Source organism: Dendrobium catenatum, unplaced genomic scaffold (assembly GCF_001605985.2).
Source record: "Dendrobium catenatum unplaced genomic scaffold, ASM160598v2 fragScaff_scaffold_716, whole genome shotgun sequence".
NCBI lineage: Eukaryota > Viridiplantae > Streptophyta > Magnoliopsida > Asparagales > Orchidaceae > Dendrobium > Dendrobium catenatum.
This window is the reverse complement of record NW_021319178.1, coordinates 24,931,459-24,952,556: the sequence shown is the minus strand read 5'-3', so window position 1 is coordinate 24,952,556 and position 21,098 is coordinate 24,931,459. Positions and strand designations below refer to the sequence as shown.

Genomic DNA, 21,098 nt, shown 5'->3' with positions numbered 1-21,098 from the left:
TTTTATATAGTATTTCAATGAAAATACACACATTAGAAGGTTAAACCATTTTCAGAATAAAGAATTTTTTTTTTTTTTTTGTGATGAGGAACCGTCCGCTGCCACCCTCGGGCTAGCTGAGAGTGCTTGGCGATACGTAAACCCCGGTCAGCCTAGACGAGCTGCCCACACCCATTAGAACTCATGGCCAACGCTTATTGGATCCCCCAAAAGGGGCGCTGTCGTCTGGGGGAACCGAACACGGGATGGGGAGTACCCAACCGTGCTCGCCCATCAGAATAAAGAAACAATACCAGTTTAAGCTACACACCTTTACAACAAATTATTACATTGCAGCATGGATACTAGAAAAGCAATATATTTATGGTGATCAAAGAACCAAGCATAGAAACAAACAATACATTACTTATTCCAACACAAAACCTTACAGTTTCCTATACTAAACAAACAATATGATAGTACAAGATGGTGGCATAGATTCCCTGCACCTTTGAGAAATTATTATAGAAAGCTTGATGACCCCTGCTGCTCCTGTAGGTGCAAGTGAACATCGAGAGATGGTAAAGCTAATCCATTGATAAAAGCTTCCGTAGCTTAGCCCTCAAATAATCAAAAGACCTTATGTGACAATGGCATAAGCAATCAGTCTCCTTAGCAAAAACTACCAAAAAGCCCCATGAACAGTTTTGGTAGGCAATACACGTTCTGTTTTCTATAGCTTGCAAGTTGTATGTACAAGTAAATGATATTCAAGTTCCCTAGATGTTTAATTAAGCCATGATCCCAAACTTTGGAAGACTTTATTGTTCAGCCTAAGCCAATACCATGGGCATAGATAGAAGCAAATCACCTGATTTTTTTTTACAGATCAAACTAAAATTTCAACATTCTGAAGTGAATATACTTCATTATAGAATGGCAAGAGGAGAGTAAGGCTCCGTTTGGGACGACTTTTTTTCTGCTATTAAAGCAACTTTTTAATACAAAAATTTAAATTTTGTACTAGAAAGCTGCTTTATGAAGCAGTAAGAAAGCCGTCCCAAACGAAGCCTAAATCCAAAGGATAAAAGAAACATGATAAGCTAAATAATATCTGCTCCAGGGCGGAAATTCTTGTAAGCCTTCTAAAATAACACACCATTTTGCCCACCAATAGATCCATTGAGATTTCTATGAAATGAGCTCTGAGCCTGAAGTTTCATTCCATATGGAAGGATTCCATAAGATGACTGAATAAACTGATTACCATTAGTTGGACTAAAGACACTAGCTGCTTCACTGTGCTGTTTGGAATCAACAACCATGGAGAATTGTTCTGAGGCCGCTGGAGCTGAGGCAGAGCTTGATTGCATAGTTGCTACTGATGGTTGGGATGGAGAGGGAGATCTGTTATCTTCGAGAGAGACGGTGGTTATGTCGTGTATGCTGGCTCTCCTCTTGTCTTTGGTACCAGAGTTAAGCCTGATGAAATACTTCTGCGCATGGCTAGCCACTTGTGTTGGAGTCCTTGTAACAACAAAATTACGAGAGATGTTTCTCCAGTCACCTTTACCATATTTTTTCAGACCAATCAAAAATCTCCTGCCGATAACAAAAAATTAAATATCTATAGCACATAAATTTCATTGGAGCATTCAAGAAAAAATATCAAAACAGAATATAGAAAAGGTTACATAACGAATAATAATAAGAAATGGAACAATACTTGTGTTCTTCTTCAGTCCAGGGGACTCCTTTTTTCCTCTCATGATCTGCAAGCCTTCCTCCCAATCTCTTCCCACCAACAAAACAAGCTTGCCTCAAGCCATCAAAGCCATGATCATTTTCCCAATCCAAAGTGAAAGATGAAGAACTATAGCCTGGAAAGGGAATCAGCCCAGCTTCAATACAAGTCACATCTTCTTCCAAATCCTGGTAATGGGACATGACATCCTCGACTGTTTTACCAGGGATCATCTCAGCCACCTTCTCCCATCTGTCAGGCATGTCTTCATCGAAATGCGCAAGAGCATTCTCAAATAACTTGTTTTCCTGCTGAGTCCAGTTCCCGCTCTTTCTCTCGCCAAGAATCCATTTTGAATTGGATAAATAAGAAGGATAAGGAGATATAACCTCCATCCACGAGTTTGTCATCATCCAATAACACTGCCAGTTTAGAAGGAGAAGCAAATCCAAGGTAAATCAATGCATAGCAATTTATATGGCTCCCTCAAAGAATCCGGACAAAACAACCAGCTCCCCAAAATTCGAGTGGTTAGGGAGACTTTGACTACCAGATTGTAAGAAGCTCAGCAGAACCAATAAAAAAAATGAATCGACACTATAGCTGCCGAGAATTCAAGTACAATTCGCTTTCCAAAATAATAGAGACAATCAAATGCCACTCAACATATGGAACCCTAGAAAACCCAGATGGAAATCAGATCTGGCCCTCGGGACTCGCCTAGTAAGAAGAATCAGTGACAAAGAAAGCCCACCCGCTTGATTTTAAAGGCGCGATGCCCGGAGAAGAAAGTAAAGATTTTGTCATCCAGAAGCTTCTGCAACAAGTTCAAGATCTTCTAACGTGCAAAGCAACTCCAAGAACCAGAGAACCACCGGCTCATCAACTGATGTAACCCGACAACAGCAACAGCAAGAGAAGGAGAAGAGAGAGAGCCCACGATGAATAGAGAAACAGAGCAAAAAAAACAAGGAAACCAAAGACGAAGAAGAAATGAGGATGTAAAAGGAGAGATTTTTCTAACCTTTATCTCGAAGTCTGAAGCTGAAGTAAAAGGTACAACGAAAGCTCGAAGAGGTAAGGAATCTAAATACCTCTCTCCCTCTGTCTCAGCCTCCAGTTCTTATTCCATTTCTACTGTTGGAGATCTAAAAGGGTACGGGAAGAGAAGGTGGACGCTGAATGGACCCTAGCGGACTAGCGGCCACTCAGCCATGGAACCTTCCTTCTCTCACATTCGCTTATATGAAGATCCCATGGTTTAGGAAAAATTAAGTACCTAATTATTCATTAAGATAGCCTAATAGTATTTGTCTGCTGAGTTATGCAAAATGCTTAAAAAGGTTATTTTTTTTCTCACGATTCTCTCCTTTTCTTTCACATTAATTGTATATTCAAAGTTCAAACCAATTAATGTTCACCTACTATTCAACAATATAATTTTGCTGGTTCTTTCGAATCCATTACTTCACTTACAAAGGGTAATTTATAGCCGAGAGTCTGAGATCAGCTTATTATTTAATTTAAAAATTTAAATATATATCAATTTATAACATCCTATTTATATATCTAATACCCAAAATTTTAATATTACATACATATCACCTTATATTATTTTAATATCAAATATACCACTTATATTTTTTTACTACCACTCATATGTTTCATTTCTATCACTTTGATATGAAAATGAACTATGATGGTATGTATATAATATTAAAACTTTAGGAATTAAATATGTAAATATAATAATATTATGTGGTATGTATATAAATCTTCCTAATTATTATTATTATATATGGCTTAGATTAAGTTAAATTAAGTAATATGAATTTTTAATAAGAAATATGTAATCCTTAATGAAGTAATCTGAATTTTTAAATCTGCTATGAAATCCATAATTTCGAATAAGATTGGGCCTCAGTAGAAAAGAATCAAGAGAAGGAATAACCTTAACTTATAACATGAAGCTATAAGAGCATTCAAAAAAGAGATGATGAGTGGATTCCCTTGCATTGAAACATAAACTGCAGATAGGATGTACATCAACATGCCTAATTACCAATTCATTAGCCGGCTAAAGGCCACCCATCAAAGCCATCCAAGAAAAGACAAAAAACCTCATGGCATATTTTTTGTGCCAAACAAAATTAACCCAAGATACCTTATTATGCTCACTTAACTGAGAAAGCATAAAATATTTATTAGTAGGTTTACTACAATCCATCAAGCAGACATGCATTTTGATGCATAGCATCTTAGTAAAAATACTCATTAGACTTAATTGTTTTAAGGTTGTTACATGTATCTAGAACCTTCTAGTTTCTCTTGCTGGTTTATAAGAACAACAGTTGCAAGTAGGAAGAATGAATGAATATTTTGGGATTAGCTATGTTTTCACTGTTTTAGTCTTCCTGCTCTTAGGAGTTGTGTTTTGTGATGGTTCTTCAATTATCTCATTATATTAGATGGTATCAGAGCCAACTTTCTTCCTTAACGTCAATTAGGGCCTTGGGCTACTGCTACATCAATCATTGATATCGATCGGGGTATTGGATGCTTTGGGAAGACAATGAATGAAGACAGGCTGTCGATGACTTCGAAGCCCCCCCCAGCCGATAACCATACCAACAAATCTACACATCCCCCATCGGCAACCATACCAGCAATTCAATCTTCTGTTAACCATACCATAGTGAATCCACCGATGGTAACAATGCCATCTAAAACGCCTCAGAATCAAATTGGAAGAATGATCTATTTATCATTTTCAAAATATATCAGAGCTTCTATAAATAATCAATATAAATAATAACTAACGAAAGCAATTAAAATTATATACATCTAGAGACAGATCCAACTTCTTTTTTGAGGGTAGGCAATATTTTAGTTAATTAAATTACTTAACAACAACAACAACAACAATAATAATAATAATAATATATAGAAAATTTTTATCATTTAACTTCCATATAATATTGGTTTTAGTAATATAAATTGGAGTATAATCATGTAAGTTATATTGAACCTATATTATAACTTAGAGAAAAATAATAATAAATTAGCTAAAAGTTATCTAATTTAGAAAAAAAGAGATAATTAAACTATAAAATATGGATGAAAACTTGAATATAAAAAGCTTCAAAGTGCCCAACACATATATTCATGGAAGAAGAGAATAGGAAAAAAATTCAAAAAATAAAAAATGAAAGCTATCATTTCGTAAAGTTGCTTGTATGCTACATAGTCATCCCTAGTACTCTTGCATCCGTGCATTGTCAAATCAAAGGCAATACAAACCCAACTTATAAACCAATAGTCATTTCTTTCTTTTTTTTGGGAAATTTCATTTCTTTCTCAATTTGGATAAAACTTACCTCCTTTTATAGAAACTAGAAAGTAAGGACCTTATATTTTTTTATAAGATAAAGATATCATTCAATGAGTATATTCAATAATTTGGGCAAAATATTTTTTTATAGGGGTCAAAATTTTAAATTTATCCTTTATATCATTATGTGGGCTTTTTTTTTTTTTTTTTTGAGGGTGGGCATTTGCCCACCCTGGGCTCTATGAGGATCCACCCATGTATACATGAAAATATTTTATTATCTATTCACCCAAAATGTCATTTATACTAACCAATAAATCACTTTACAAAAGAATAAAGGAAAATACGGAACCAAAATTTAAAGAAAACCTGAGGATCTCTGACAATTTCACTCCAACAGGTTATGATTCCTTACTTGGCATGAAATCATTAAAAATTCAGAGAATATGCTTAAAAGCCCCGCAGTAATCCAAAATTCAGTAAAGCTTTCAATACAAAGACTAAAGAATTAATATGATATGTTCAGTCTAATATAAGCAATAGCAGTCAATGACTAAATATTATTACTAAAATTTAAAATGATCAATAATAAAAGTAGGGAATCATTACAATGAATCTAAAAATTAATAATTTATATAAAATTTAATAAATTGATAAAATAACAATGTAAAAATCATTCATTAATCACTAATATAAATTATTTTATATATTCATATGCATAATCTATTTATATATTATCAATGCATTCAATACTATTAATGAGATTAATGTATACGTGATGTCATAAGTGTTATAAATATATGCATGTATTAATATATGATTTAGCAAGATAGGACATCCAGCTTTAACAAGGTATTTTTAAAACCTTTTATCCCAACTGATTCATAGTTGGTCATCAGTCATATCAATTATCACGTATTCAGTTGGCTTCATTGAATCAAAAAAAGTTATTACTCTCTATTTATCGGCTTAATCGGTCATCTATTACAAGTTATAACAGATATAACACCATAAATGATTTTTAAAGAAAAGCTCATTGGCTAACCCTCATGCTTAAGTATTATGTTTTAATAGCCAACCCTTTTTATAGTATTAACAATCAGCCTTTCTTACTTATGTAAATGCCACAATCAAAATGTAGTTAAAAATAATCAATTATGTTCAATATAAGACATTTTAGAAAATAATGAAAATTATCGAAAACTAAAATGAGATTTGAGTTATTTATAATAAATAAAAGAAATATCTGAATAAATTTGAAGGATGAAAAAGCACCGAACAATATTCTCTCTTTTCTCTCTCTCTTCTTCGACAAAGCATGACGCTGAAATTTAGATTTTTCATTTAAAAAATTTGGATTATTATACCATTGGACATCTTTCGGCACGATCTGCCAACTGCAAACAAAGTCCGCCAGTGGCCTTGGTAGAGCCCCTCATGATCGACCCCTTCAACAGATGACCTCTTTAATACCAAGCCCTCATCAATTGTCCCCTTCAAATACCTCAAGATACTCTTGACAACTTGTTAATGACTTCTTCCTGCATCATGTATGAACATGCTCACAATGCCAAATGTTTGTACAATGCTTAGATTGAATTGGTTCAAAATCAGACCATGATGTGCTACAAGTGTCAAGTGAATATGAGTCGAGGGATGCTTAATCACTAGGAAGAATACCTCATCATAATCAATAACCTTTTGCCATTAACCTAGCTTTGTACTGTACATCAATTCCATGATATCCTTCCTCCTTTTCACATACATCAACTCGCTCCCTTTCTGCTTCTAGTAATTATAAAAATAATAATCAAAAGCACAGCCTTTCTGAACACGTAAAAGTTGGACTTACGTGTGTGCCTGTGCTTTGCAAGATCCAAACTCATGCAAGATCAGAATCCAAATCTGCTCTCGTGCGAGCTGCTCCCATGCATGATCCTCTTGTACATACACTCATCACATGTGCGGCCTTCGCGTCTCCTGTCATGCGTGAATCGAATACTACACGAAACTGCAAGACCTTACTCTCCCATTCGAAACATTGCACTTATTTATTCAGCATTTAGGTGACTTACATGCCTCAAAATCAAATGATCTTGAGCCCATTGGACTGGTTTAGTCGTGCCACTCAATTTGATTATATGCAGACGATCTTTAGAGACCATTGGATCATTTACTTAATATCTTGAAGTTTCTAAATAAGCTTCAACTGATTTATATGGGTTAAGTTGGATTTAAATTCAATCAATTTTGGTATTGTTGTATTCATCTTATCTAGATGTTCAGTTCGACTATAAATTTATTAAAATTAAAGTGCAACTAATTAATCTTGATTTAATTTTAAAAAATTTTAATTTAAATATTATTTCAAAATTCATATTTTGTCATTGACAGATAATTTTTTAAATGCATATCAATATATATGATTGCTTTGTTATCATACTATTTATCTAATCCCAGCATTGTTAGGCGGAAACTCATCAGTACATTGAAATAATGAAATTATCAATTCATTTGATCATATGCTTAATTTGGAGTTCGGAAGCCGTGTTTGTGGTTTCAAAGCTTCAACAGTCTGACTATTAATGAGGAGTGTGAAATAAAAAAAAAAATTAAACTAAAGTCTTAAATATTGTGAGGTGTAACGGTTGGAATTTCATTAGAAATGTTGTGTCCTGGAATATTCGTAACGGTAGAGAAATATACAATTTAATGTCTTAGCATTGTACGAAGATCCAGAACACAAGCAGATAAGTGAGAGGGTGTGGCATTCATAAGAGCACCAGAGTTTTTACGTGGAAAACCCCTGAAAAAGGGAAAAAACCACGGGGCCTGGCCCAGTTTGAATGAATACACTAGTATTTATAGTCGATTACAAATGAGGTCCTTCCTTAGGAGAAGGCCTTGGATTGATGTAGCAAATGTACATCATATAGATTGCATTACATAGTAGGAATTACACATACATGTTTGTATGGTCGGAAGGACCGTAGTCGGCAGGAGACCGGGGTCAGAAAGACCGTCGTCTGTTAATGGAGGTCGGAAGGAACATAGTAGGCGACGAAGGCCTGAAGGACCGTAGTCGGTAGGAGACTGGGGTCTGAAAGACCGTTGTAGTAGGGCGGTACTTTGGTAGAACTCTGGACGTCAGGTAGTGGCCCAGCAAAAGTCCAAGCCTCATGTGGTGTTCCGACAAAACAACGGCGTAAGGTGGTAGTCTAGCAGAGGAGAGAGCCTTTGGCGAAGATGAGGTCCTCTGGCGAAGGTGAGGGCCTCAGGTGAAGGTGAAGGCCTCAGATGTTGGTGAGGGCCTTTGACGAATGTGAGGACTTCTGGAGAAGGTGAGGGCCTCAGATGAAGACGTCAGGCCTGAAAGCCGGGCCTTGAGCAGAACGTTGGGCATGAATGTCAGGCCTTTAGTAGCACGTCGGGCCTTGAGATGGTGGTGCGGCGAAACTTCGACGGTGGTTCGACGAGGCTCCGGCGGTGGTCCGGCGAGGCTCCTGCGGTTGTCCGGCGAGGTTCCGGCGGTGATCGAGGAGGAGCTTGTTCCTTATATTCCTCCTTCTCTTCTTGCTTCGGCCTCCTCTTATGAGAAATGAGGGCTCTATTTATAGATTTTCTGGAGTGGCATGGCCCGTAAATAGGCGTGAGATCAGGGGCGAATAGGGAGTGGTCAAATGGACGGCCGATATTGAATCCTACGATCGTGCACCGTTCATTAGACATTTGAAGACCTTAGTGATGTCGGAATTCTGTGATCTTGGGCTCGTTGGATTCATCTCGTCGATCCCTTCGATTCGAGTATAAGCTCGTCAAAATCGGAGTCCATTTGGTAACTCAAATAGTGGTTTGAACCTTCCAACAGCGCTTCGGATCCATGATTTGGACCCATTTGGGCTCGGATTGGGTCGAACTTGGTATCGTTGGGTTCGTATTTCCGAGACGCTCAGTTCGACTATAAGCTTGCTGAAATCGGAGTTCGGGTGCTCTTTGAATTAATTTTTGAAGTTTTCAACTAGCTTTTGCCTCGAGATTCGTGCCCGATCAAGCTAATTTTTGGAGTACGTATCAAGAAACTTCAAAGTAAAGTGATCTAGCACAAGAGAACTTCTAGAAAGAGTGACCTAAAGAGTTAAACCAAAGAGAAAAAATTGTGAGGCTATTAAGCCAAGACAGACAATATTTAATGATTGAGAGTTTGAGCTATTACAAAATGGTAGCAGAGAAATACACTAGCTAGAAGACGAGATATTTACTATTAAAATTCTATCTTCTTGATGGATGATTCTAATCCAGGGAAACTGACGGTGGTGTCAATTATCTGAGTATGAGAGATTATGAAATCCCTTGAGAAAATAAAGCTAAACTTTGAAACTTTGAAATGCCCTTTTGATGTAATGATTAAAATTTCATTAGGAACTCTAAATTTAAATGTGCTCGTATAGAAGCCCTTTAAGGATGAATGACCTCCTGAGAAGTTATACCAATGGAATAAAATTGTGAGATTATTAGGTCAAAGCGGACAATCTTTCGATTGTTGAAAGTTGGGGTTGTCAGTGTTATGTTAGTGGACAAATGATAGTACGGGCTAACAACATCAGCAAGTTTGGCATTCCATTTTGTCTTCTGCACATGTTCTGTTGCATAATAATAACCTCTGTACCTCTTGCAATACTTCTATATATATTCTCAAATTATGTAAACAGTAGTTCATAACAATATAGAAGATGATGAAAATCTGCATTCATTCTCTCTGTTTTCCTTATTGCTGTTAATCTTTTAGTTCTTCTTCTCTATTTTTTATCAGTCACAAGGAGAATGTCTCCCATTCAACTCTTACAGAAGAGATGGATGTATTTTCTTATCTTTCATTTCATAAATATATGCTATGTTCAGTTCCAAATGTTATTGGCTATTGATGAGAATTGTGTGGAATTCCAACCCGTTGGTTTTATTAGCTTTATTGAAGCCAAGTGTTTCTGAATTTTATTGATGGGGTTTCCTCTGCATGTTATATTACAGGCATCCAAATGTTTAGCGGATTGGATCCTCTTGTGCTTTTACATCTGTTGTTGATGGGTTGAATGGTAGCGATGTAATGGTGTGTTTGACATGGCAGTTGTTCATGTGATGTGGCAAAGGGATGATGACAGTTGAGTGCTCCGGTTGTTCATATTGACGTCCTTTTGAAGGTTGAGAATCGTCTGATCTATGATAAATTATTTTGTGCAGACACCCAATGCCGTCCAAAGCCGTCCGGAGATCAATCAGATGCGATGCATTTTGATTGCTCTTCAGATGACGTTCTGCATTCGGCCTCCGCATAGAATAATTTCTCCTGATCTATTATTATTAATTGAATTGGAGTTCAGACATCTTATGGCTTGATGATGATTGGACTTCTGTTCAAGATTTATAGAATGCCTGCAAAGATTTGCATTATAAGGCTTGAGCTGATTGAATCTTTAAGGGTGGTTACACAAGTAATCTTTACTTTTTAACTTTGTGTAAACTATCTATCTTAAATTTTTTTATGTTATTTAATTCCTAAAATATAACTATCGATCTTAATTTATGTATTTAAATATAGGGTCATTTGCCATGCATAGACACATGCAAAATCTATGACCCATTTCTATACTTGTGGACAAAATCTATTTCTTCTGAATTTTCTTAGAGCTCTTCTCTCAACTTTGTGATTCTAATTAAGAAAGTTAGTTTTCTAACAAATAGCTTCTCTCTCTTATTTTCTCTTCTGCCTTCGCAAACTCGGGGTTTGTTTTGGAGAATTTTTAGATACAACTATAATTTTATTTGTCTACTATTTTTTTGGCAAATTTTAAGCTAAGCACGATTATGAAGTTAATTAAGTAATTAAGCATGCTTTAAAAAAATTTAAAACTAGGCATAATCCTCAGTTTAAATGGCGACTTAGGTTGAATAGGCAAAGATGAGTCAGATAGTCATTAACCATGTGGAAATTAGGGCTAATTTAAATCGTCTGTTAATTGGGTGACTTATAAGTCGCTTATTAGACGATGAGTTATAGTTAATAATTTTAAAAAATATATAAATTGCAACACATGGATAAATCTCTTGAAATTAGGTACCGATGATTTTTTTAAAAAACTGCAACACAAAATTTAGAAAAACTGCAACTTATATTTAATATTTTTTTTTCTAAAAAAATTGGAACACATGTACAAAAAGAGTTGTTATAATTACAATTATATTCAAATAAACTATATTATTCAACATTTGATTTTTATCATTATTTTTTTGGAATGTCTCGATCAGTGTGCAATGACATTTCATTTCATTTGCAATAGTCTGTCCCATCAGATGCCTGTAAAGTTGTATAATCTATTAAAGTTTGATTGTATTATAGGGCTGCATATGATAGTTGAATATCATTAATGTCTCCTATTTAAAGAGTGCAAATAATGTTTGTAGAGATACTTGAGTTATTTAGAATGTTTTGGCCAAGTATGGAGAAGCTTAAAGGCATTCCCAACAAAGAAAGATTTGATGAAGCAAGTTGAAGAATGCATGCTTGTATAGCACGAGCTGGTGACAGTCCGTTGGAGCAATAAGAGAATGTGAACGAGATAGGTGTTGTGTCCACGAATGGTCAGAAGATGAGGATGATTGCCTATGGAGTATGCATTCTGAGTTAATTAGGGTTAAACTTTACAGGACAAGAGATTTCTTAAATACCGCCGGTTGAAAATCTCTTAAAAATAGGTTCCACCAAGAGAATGGTCACCTTGTCAGCCCTCATTTCTTACAGATGCAGTTCCATGAGATAAAACGTCATAGAGATGATGGTCATTCCCCTCCATATATTTACTGCAGTCAACTAAACATTCAACATGTAATTTTATATCATGGTTGGCGTTCAATATTTGACCAATTTATTATGGATTTCTATAAAGATCGAATGAATGAGGTATTTATCGGATGGTTCGCGTAGATAGTTTTCAATGCTAAGGATTGTCAAGATATCAATGAGTAATGTTCACTTATATTTACCCAAAAGGAAAGTCCCATATAGGCTGAGGACGGGCCGACAAAACCGCACATGCCCTCTTATATATTTATAGTCCTTATATAGTAGTCACGAATAATATCATTGATATTTGACTGGACTCCTATATTCCTACCAGCTGGATCATGGAGGATATCATCAAACTCTTCATCCACATCATCGCTTGAACCGCTGCTCATTGTCTCATACCCTTCATCATCGATAATAGGTGCATATAATCTGATATCAATGTCTTCAAAAACAGAAGTAGGATGGGATTATGCTGACGGATTGGGCATATTCTTTTGGTATGAGATTGGTCTGGATCTGCATTCATACTTATGTAATATTAGATAACAAGGAATACAAATTTACTTGAGAAAATGCATAATTTTATTCACATCTAACATAACTTATTTGTGCATTTGGCATTGCTAAGGCCATCTCAGCACATCTTACATCTCATGTACATGATCGAGTACGACTGAATCGTGAATTTTGGTCGACAGATCTTCATCAAGATTACTATCATTATGAATTTCATCAACCTCCGCATACAAAATAAGAGCTTCAGAAGCATCCAATGATAATGCAAATTCACAACCTTCATTGTCCTCAACCTTCGAGGCCATGAATTAGTTATCCACTAGAAAACGAACCACATTGGTCGCTACGAACTTTGAGGGATCGAACTTCACCGCCCTAAAACCCTATCCTTTAACTACTTCAACATCGAGTTGAATGGAACTTGTAGGGGCCGACATTTACCACCAATATATGTTGTCGAAAAAATTAACATCTAAGAATAACTCTTCGTTATATAACAACATAAAGGATGGTGATCGTGGACTCATTTTGACTACCTATATTTAGAAAAAAAAATTAAGCGATATATTTATTTCTCTGATAGAATCATCAAATTCATAACATTCCACTCCATTTTTTAATAAAATTTCAATTAATAACATTCACCATGTTAATATTATCATTAACCCATTATATATAAATGTTACAAATAGTATATTAATGTATCTTTAAAATTCTATCCAAAATTAACAACAAATAATATTATTTTTGCAGTATAAATTTTGGAAAATTTTAATTAATTTATATATAGTAACAATATTGGGAATTACTTGAAATTAAATAAAAATAAGGAATATTTAATATTCTAAATAAAAGGCTATTCAATTATCGCCATATGTTTGGACATATTTATGGAAAATATATATATAAGAATAAATGCTTAAATTAAATTACAAATAAAATTTGGCACTCCAAAATCAAATTTAAATATGTCCGATTACATCCGATGCTCCTCATGCTCTCAACTTCATCTCCACCCTCACTCAACAAGACCTGGTGGCTAATGAGTTTACTCTCTCCTTCATCCCCTCCACTACAAAAATCTTGTTTTCTGCTGATGATCTAGCTCTTGGAGTTCCTGACTGGAGCCTATCTTTGGTTGGCTACTCCGTCGGACCAAGGCCTACCTATCTCAGTCTGCTGAATACTATTAATAAGGTTTGGGCGCCTAAAGGTTCGGTCGATCTTCTTACCTTAAATGACAGATTTTTCCTTTTTCAAGTTTTCTTAGCCAGAAGATTTTGAACACGCATGGACGTGGTCCGTGGTTTTTCTTTGGTCGGCCATTTATACTACAAAAATGGAGTCCTAAATTTTTACCCAAAAGGGATGAGCTTTCCTCCATTCCCATTTGGATCAAAATTCAGGACCTCCCTCTTGCTGTCTGGAACCCGTTGGGTATTTCGAAAATCGCCAGTTTTGGAGGTCATCCACTAGCGTTAGACGCTCTTACCGCTCGTAAAACCCGTCTTACTTTTGCTAGAGTTTGCGTCTTGGTTTCGAGCAAATCGACTTTTCCTGATGAAATTTCGATTTCTCTGGATGGCATGATGTTCAACTTAAGGTCATATATGACTGGAAGCCCACTCCTTGCTCTGGATGTGGTTCCCTGGTTCATCCCCCTTCCCTATGTCCTAAGAATCCGCAACCTAAGCCGCAAGCCCCATTGCCACCGCGGGGTCGTAGCAGAAGCAAAGCTCGTTTTTCACGTCCTCTGCTACCCCCATCACTTGCTCCAGCATCTCAATACTCTAGCATCTCAATACTCAAGCATCTCAAAGCTCGTTTTTCACGTCCTCTGCTACCCCCATCACTTCTTCTTCCTTCATTAAGAATAGCATTGAGATGCTGGAGTATAAAAAAAGTGCTGTCTTGAGCAGATCAACATTAGTCCTTTAGATCATGGCCTGAATAATTACCTCAAGCAAATCAACACATCCCTTTCTGCTTATAACAAAACTTGGTGTTAATGGACCATTCAACGTGCGAAAGCCAAATGGCTTTCTCAAGGAAAAGATGATTTGGGCTTTCTCTATACAAAAATAAAAAACAGAAGTAATGTAAATTGCATTAAAGAAATTACTACCTCTGAGGGGCATTTCTCTTCCCCTTTGGAGGTTGCTAATGCTATGATACAGCATTTCCAAAGCTTATTCAACCCTTCTTGCCAGAGTTTAGCCACCTCTCATGCTAGTCCCATTGGTACCAAAGTCAATGAGCATCTTGTGGACTCTCTTGTCAATCCCATAACGAATTCTGAGATTAAAAATGTGATTTTGCTGGTGCTCACAACTCTTCTCCGGGGCCGGACGATTTTACCTTTGAATTTTATAAAAGCTCTTGAGATATCACTGGTTTCTATGTTTGTCAAGCTATTAAGAACTTTTTTAACACTGGTAATCTCCTTCACTATGTTAAAGCTACTGAATGTTTAAAAGCCAAAATAATCAAATGGGAAGATGAACAACATGCAAGTTTTAATGCTATTAAGAGCGTTCTTAGTTCGGCCCCCGTTCTGGCATTGCCAGATTTTGAGAAATTGTTCACGGTAGACACGGATGCTTCGTCGATCGGTGTCGGCGCGGTACTATCACAAGAAGGGAAACCGGTAGCCTTCTTCAGTGAAAAATTGTTTTCTTTTTGACAAAAATGGGCTGCATATGAACAAGAACTCTACGCGATTATACGAGCTTTGAAACAGTGGGAGCAGTACTTACTTCATCAGGAGTTCATTCTCTGTAGTGATAACAAGGCCCTCCAATACATCAATATTCAATAGTCAAAAAAACAATCAACCGCATGCACGCGAGGTGGCTAATGTTCTTACAAAATTTCTCATTTACAATTAAACACAAACCTGGGACAGACAATAAGGTGGCTGATGCATTAAGCAGGAAACGGAGTTTACTAATAACTCTGTAGACTGAAATAACAGGATTGGAATGTCTCAAGGATTTATATACTACCGATCATGATTTCAGCACAATCTGAAATCAATGTCAAGACCAGCCCTCAGTAGATGAATACTCTATTAGACATCGATATCTGTTTAAACAAAACCTTTTATACATTCCGGTATCATCATGGCGGCAGTATTTAATTCGGGAAGCTCACGGTGGAGCGCTGGCTGCTCACGTGGGACGGGACAACACATTACGACAGCTGCAGGCAAGATTCTTCTGGCCCCGACTTCGTCGCGATGTATTCTGATTAGTCGATAGCTGCTCCATTTGTCAAAGCTACAAAGGAGGTGCTCAAAATACCGGCCTTTACATGCTGTTACCCGTTCCAGATTCTATTTGGGAAGACCTCAGTCTGGATTTTGTTTTGGGACTGCTGAGAACAAAAAAAGGTAATGATTCTATTATGGTAGTTGTAGACAATTTTTCGAAAATGACTCACTTTCTCTCTTATAGAAAGACCTCCAATGCAATGGTAATTGCTAACATATTCTTTGAGGAAGTTGTTAGCCTCCATGGAGTACCTCGTAGTTTGACATCGGATCGTGACGTTAAATTCATAAGCCACTTCTGGAGAGAAATGTGGAAACGGTTAGGCACAGATATACGTCTTAGCTCGGCGTACCATCCTCAGTCCGATGGTCATACTGAAGTCGTCGACCGAATGTTGGGTAATATGCTCCGATGCTTGGTTCAAGAGCATCCTCGTCAATGGGAAGAAGTCTTGAGTAAAGCAGAATTTGCGTATAATTCTATGACCAACAGAATAGTCTACACTAAGCCGCCTAATACAGTTCTTGATCTATCTATATTGCCCAAATGTAAATCAAATGCTGCCACTGCTTTCACCGAACAATATGCTGATATGTTATCGGAAGTTCGGCGTCAAATAATTCAATCCAATCTACGGTACAAGGCAGCCGCTAATAAACACCTCCGCCAGCAATTGTTTAATGTGGGCGATCTTGTTATGATCAGGATGCGTCGAGAACGATTTACACCAGGTTCCTATTCCAAATTGTCTCGCCGCAAAATTGGTCCCATAATCAATGCTTATTCGGTTGCACTGCCTGAGGGTTGCAACAAAATGGTCCCATCCCCGCATGAGAATCTTATTTAAACTTACGCGTGAAATTTCTTGGATGAACGAAATACTTCTATGTCAATTGATGCATTAAGTTAGTTAAAAAAAAAAAGATCTTTCCGAATTCTTTACAGATTATGCTTGCAAAAAGAAAATTACAGGAAAAAGGTAGATACAAAACCAATAAAACCTCCGAAAACACACTTTTTATTGACTTTTTGGTTTTCCAGAATCCTTCACTCAATTTTCAATCATTGACAAACTGAACTGAGCTAACACTTCGGAAGATCATTCGGAGGCGGCAATAGCGACTCATTAGGCCCCTTTCCATTGTCCACCAAGAACGCCATCTTCAGCCCCCAAGTCGTGTGCACCTCAAAATGGCAGTGCAAGAACCAAACACCTGCAAATAAAAATTTAAGAGGCATTTTATCAAACACTCAAAAGGCCATCTCCATTCCTATTCTAATGCTTCTTTGTACCTGGGTTGTCTGCTTTGAATCTAATAGCCGCCCAGCCACCGGAAGGCATGCCGATGGTGTTCCTCTCAATCGGGTCGACGAGATTGAACGTCGACGGTGAGGTATTTGAGTCATAGTTCCCAACTCCCTGCCCAACCACAAAGAAGTTAAACCCGTGCAAATGAATGGGGTGGCTCTCCGGCGAAATGGTCCCGGTATCCTGCAACACGACCTGTACACGCGAATTGTACGCGAGGTGATACAATCTTGTCCCGTTCGTCGTCTGCAAGTTTGTTGGGCCGCTCCCCGTGTAGTTGAATGGCACGAGAGGCTTCCCGGGGAAGTCCGTGGTGAACACCCCTTGCTTATTGAAGAAATGCGCCTCCAGTAGAGCTGTTTCCGGCATCACAAAGCTCACATTGTTAATGGCCGCCACTATGCGGCTACCATTGACACAGGTTGAACAGGGGTTTATGCCGAGCCCAATGGTGAAAAGAAGGGAGTGATCGACCTCCCGAGGAACATTAGCAGGATACTTTTTTGAATTGAGGCTAAGGAGCGAGGTAGCAAAGCTGGTGGCAATGGAGGTGGCGTTTCTTGGGGGCACTTTGACGGCGGTGATAGGAGAGGTGGAAAGAGTGCCCTCATAGTGCAAGGTGGCTGTAGCGGTCTTATTATCGACCGCGACGATCATAGCGTCCATAAATGGGGAGGCGGTGACAAGGTACTGGCCTAAGGTTTTGTCTGCGGTGAGGAGGACGTTGGTGGTTTGGCCGGGGGTGATCACCACCGTGTCGACGGTGAAGGGCTTGGTGTAGATGGCGTCGACCTCGACGACGGTGAGCTTGTGCCCGGCGATTTTGAAGAAGAGGTCCTCGTTGAGTGCAGCGTTGACGATGCGGAGCAGGTATGTTTTACCGCTCTTCACCTTCAATTTATATCCATCTGTCCGCCATTGTACGTTTAAGATACAAATTATGATTAAAGCGCGCGGTTGTTAAGAAATTTTGCTTCTTTTCACCTTGTGAAGAAACACAAGAAGCTATTGGTCCGGGATGGCCGTTGATGGTGTGGGCGTCGGAGACGTTGGGTGCTAAGCCAGTTTTCGTAGCCTGGTTGATCACCGCCTCTGTGTCGGCGTTCCACCATTCGCCTGCAATTCGAGTCACAAAATATAATCTTTATGAAATTTGAAGATGAACAGGGGAGTGGTGGACATTGACCATTTGTTGAGTACCTAAAACAAGAACGACTTCCTGGTGGGGATTGGAGAAAGGATAAGGGACGTGGAGCTTGGGCTTGATGACGATGGCGCCATGGACGGTGGCTCGAAGCCATAAGATGTGAGCGTGATACCAAAGTGTGCCTCTTTGTCCGGTGAGGGTGAAGTTGTAGACGTAGCTTTGGCCGGGTTGGATCGGGCATTGTGTGATGTAAGCAGGTCCGTCAGCCCACCCGGTTCGGATCTGCCTTATTCCATGCCTAAGATTGGTATACAATTTCTTAGGTTTGTTTCGTGTTCGACGGAAAACATATATGATCTGAATGGAAATATCTTGATTCTGATCTGTTTATTTATTTTTATTTTTTTTGAAAATTTTAACTAAAAAAACATCTAGCTTTATGAACTTGAGAACGGCCGGACTTTGTAGCTGAGGTCATCTGAGATTTTATTTGGGAGAAATTTTTTAATTCTTTCTAAAATAATACTTACCACAAAAAATTTCTGACACCGGAGATGTCTAAGGCTTCCTCTATGATGATTTTCTTATTACTTCTTAAAATAAATTTCTAGTAAAAAAATTAACTTTTTATCTAAAAAGTTGCTTAAAGAAGTATTCAACCCAAAGATTGACATGATTTTTTAGGTATTTTTGGTGCTAGCCTCAGGGTTCTGCAAATTGAAATTATATTTAATCGGAAGAAATAAAGATTTAAGCAAAGGTTCAATTAGAGGTGAATTATGATGATGTAGTTGATATATCATGAGAAATTTTATTAGATCAATCAAGAATTTTGTGATGAATTATTCTATGCGGATGCCGAACGTCTTCCAAATCCCAATGAAAATGTGTCACGTCATTCCCTACTTGGTACCACGGCTCGATACTACTCGGTATCAAGCTCAGTACTCCTCGGTATTGTATGACATGATTGCACCTGATTCGCCTCTGGATGATAAAATGTGTCTAGTGTCCGCACATTAATAATTTTATAGTTGAAACATAGATCTTGATAAGATAAATCTTACGGGCCCAATATCATTTGATTCCGGTGTCATTAAGGTACTTAAAGATTTAAAAATATGTATCAAATAAGTAATGAGTTCTGAGGGTGTTGACTCTCGACCCCTATTTGTTCATCATTGTACACTTCGTAGATATATTGGAGGTCCAAGGGGGCAGTTTCAGGGTTGGGTTCGACCTATCCGATCAGGTCGCAAGGTCAAAGGACAGCATCCCTATAGGAGTTTATGGGAAAGAGTAATTATCTATTTTTTATTTGAGGAAAGATTATTTTTTTATAATCTTCACCCTACGTAGTGGACTGATCTAGTTGGGCCAGGCACAACGCTTTTTCTCTTCTAGGATTTTTCCATGACAAATGACATGCATATCTTATTTGTATGCTATGGAGCTTTGAGCAGCGCTAAAACAAAGACTCGAACCTTGGACCTCTTAGTTGGAAGCCTAAGCTCTCAACCAATAGGCCAAGGAGAGTTGTGTTCACAACGCTTTTTCTCTTCTAGGATTTTTCCATGACAAATGACATGCATATGGAGCTTTGAGCAGCGCTAAAACATCAAACATATTGAACTCAATCAAAACTCTAAGAAAATTCAACAGAACCTATCAGATTAGATCTTGACACATAATTTTTTTCATTTTTCCGAGATGCTTCATTTAGGAAAACTTTTTCACTGTTTCTTAAAATAATTTTTTATTACAAAAATTAAAATTTTTGTACTAAAAAATTGCTTTAATGAGCAATAAAAAATCGTCCCAAACGAACCCTTCATGTTTGGATTTTATGTTCATCTGTTAATGGAATAGTTATCAATAGAAAGGTTATCAACTACACAAAAATTTTGCAAGCTATGATTTACGAAGCTAAGGGTTTTCAGATAATTCATCAGAAACGTTCAACACAATCCTTGTTTGCAGAATGACTGATCAACCAACACTTATAATTTAAAAGCATAAGATGCTTCAGATGATATGTAGGTGATTGCTTCCTTTACTGGTAGATGATTTAATAAAGTAAATTGGCAGATGAGGAGTCAATTATATTATGATGAAATTTTAATAAATAAACTGCAATGCGTTCTACTGAATACTTACCAGTGAATTGTAACGTTGTATTTGACATGGTTGACAACCTTCACGAGCACGGTGTCGCCTTCTCGGGCTGATAGTGTCGGGCCGGGATACTGCCCATTCACGGTGACGATGGGCTTGGTGGAGCAAAGCCGGGTCGTTTTTCTCGTCACAATCTGTACAATTTTTATTAGCACTCCTCTAGCCATGCTAACTTTTATTTTGTACCATGATTCATATAAATATCAATCATATAAAAAATAACACATATCATTATCACTCCATCATCATGCCATCGGCCTCCCTTGCCCTTTGCCCATCGGGCCCCTCGTCTCGCCGTCTCTATACTCACGTTTTCTCTCATTTATTCCTACCAAAATTCCTTAAATCCTCGACAACAAAGAAGCAAGAAAAATATAGAAGAGCTCGCCAACAATGGCATCAACAGGACCAAATAGTGCAGTGTGTGATGAAAAAGTGGAAGCCACAAATGAGCTTGTTGGGCGAAGGCATCGATGGGCTAACCATGTCGGTCGAACTACATCAACTTCCTTAATAAATTGCTAGATGATATAAGTACAAAAAATTATGTGATAAACCTTAATGTTAATGTAATAATATCCTTTTATTATATTTTCTACAAAAGTTTTTTTGGGTTTAAAACATTATAATATTGAAAGCATAAGCGCGTAAATAGCTTTTGTATTAATTTCACCAGAAAAATTGACTGGAATGCTTAACTGAACAACAAGCGATTCATCCATGCTTATCTAAACACTTACATTGAACTTGTAATGCCGAGTCAAGCCATTGGCAAGCACTGGAA

General features: G+C 37.4%; 2 protein-coding genes and 1 long non-coding RNA gene across 3 annotated transcripts in view; 1 reads left to right on the top strand and 2 right to left on the bottom strand.

Moving 5' to 3' along the window:
* Positions 1-342: 342 nt before the first annotated feature.
* On the bottom strand, positions 343-2,955 carry LOC110114193 (transcription factor DIVARICATA). Its single transcript, XM_020846986.2, has 3 exons — positions 2,748-2,955; positions 1,706-2,609; positions 343-1,581 (listed from the first exon to the last, which is right to left on the bottom strand). Exons 2-3 carry the CDS (start codon positions 2,134-2,136, stop codon positions 1,125-1,127), a joined length of 888 nt encoding a protein of 295 aa, XP_020702645.1. The 5' UTR covers positions 2,137-2,609; positions 2,748-2,955; the 3' UTR covers positions 343-1,124.
* Positions 2,956-16,610: 13,655 nt separating this feature from the next.
* Positions 16,611-21,098, bottom strand: part of LOC110114163 (laccase-22) — a 7,101-nt gene continuing 2,613 nt past the window's right edge. Inside the window, exons 3-6 of the mRNA XM_020846947.2 lie at positions 18,193-18,437; positions 17,977-18,108; positions 16,977-17,900; positions 16,611-16,897 (exon numbers count right to left, since the gene is read on the bottom strand). Of these exons, the coding sequence (XP_020702606.2) occupies positions 16,767-16,897; positions 16,977-17,900; positions 17,977-18,108; positions 18,193-18,437 (1,432 nt within the window). The 3' untranslated portion in view covers positions 16,611-16,766. The remainder of the gene's footprint in view (positions 16,898-16,976; positions 17,901-17,976; positions 18,109-18,192; positions 18,438-21,098) is intronic.
* LOC114579957 lies at positions 17,722-18,523 on the top strand. Its single transcript, XR_003701248.1, has 2 exons — positions 17,722-17,862; positions 17,986-18,523. It is a non-coding gene; the product is annotated as an uncharacterized LOC114579957 (long non-coding RNA).

Coding starts and splice junctions, on each gene's coding strand:
- LOC110114193 (XM_020846986.2), bottom strand. CDS start 2,136: ATGATGACAAACTCGTGGATGGAGGTTATATCTCCTTATCCTTCTTAT. Junction 1,582..1,705: donor TGGACTGAAGAAGAACACAA/GTATTGTTCCAT, acceptor TGTTATCGGCAG/GAGATTTTTGATTGGTCTGA.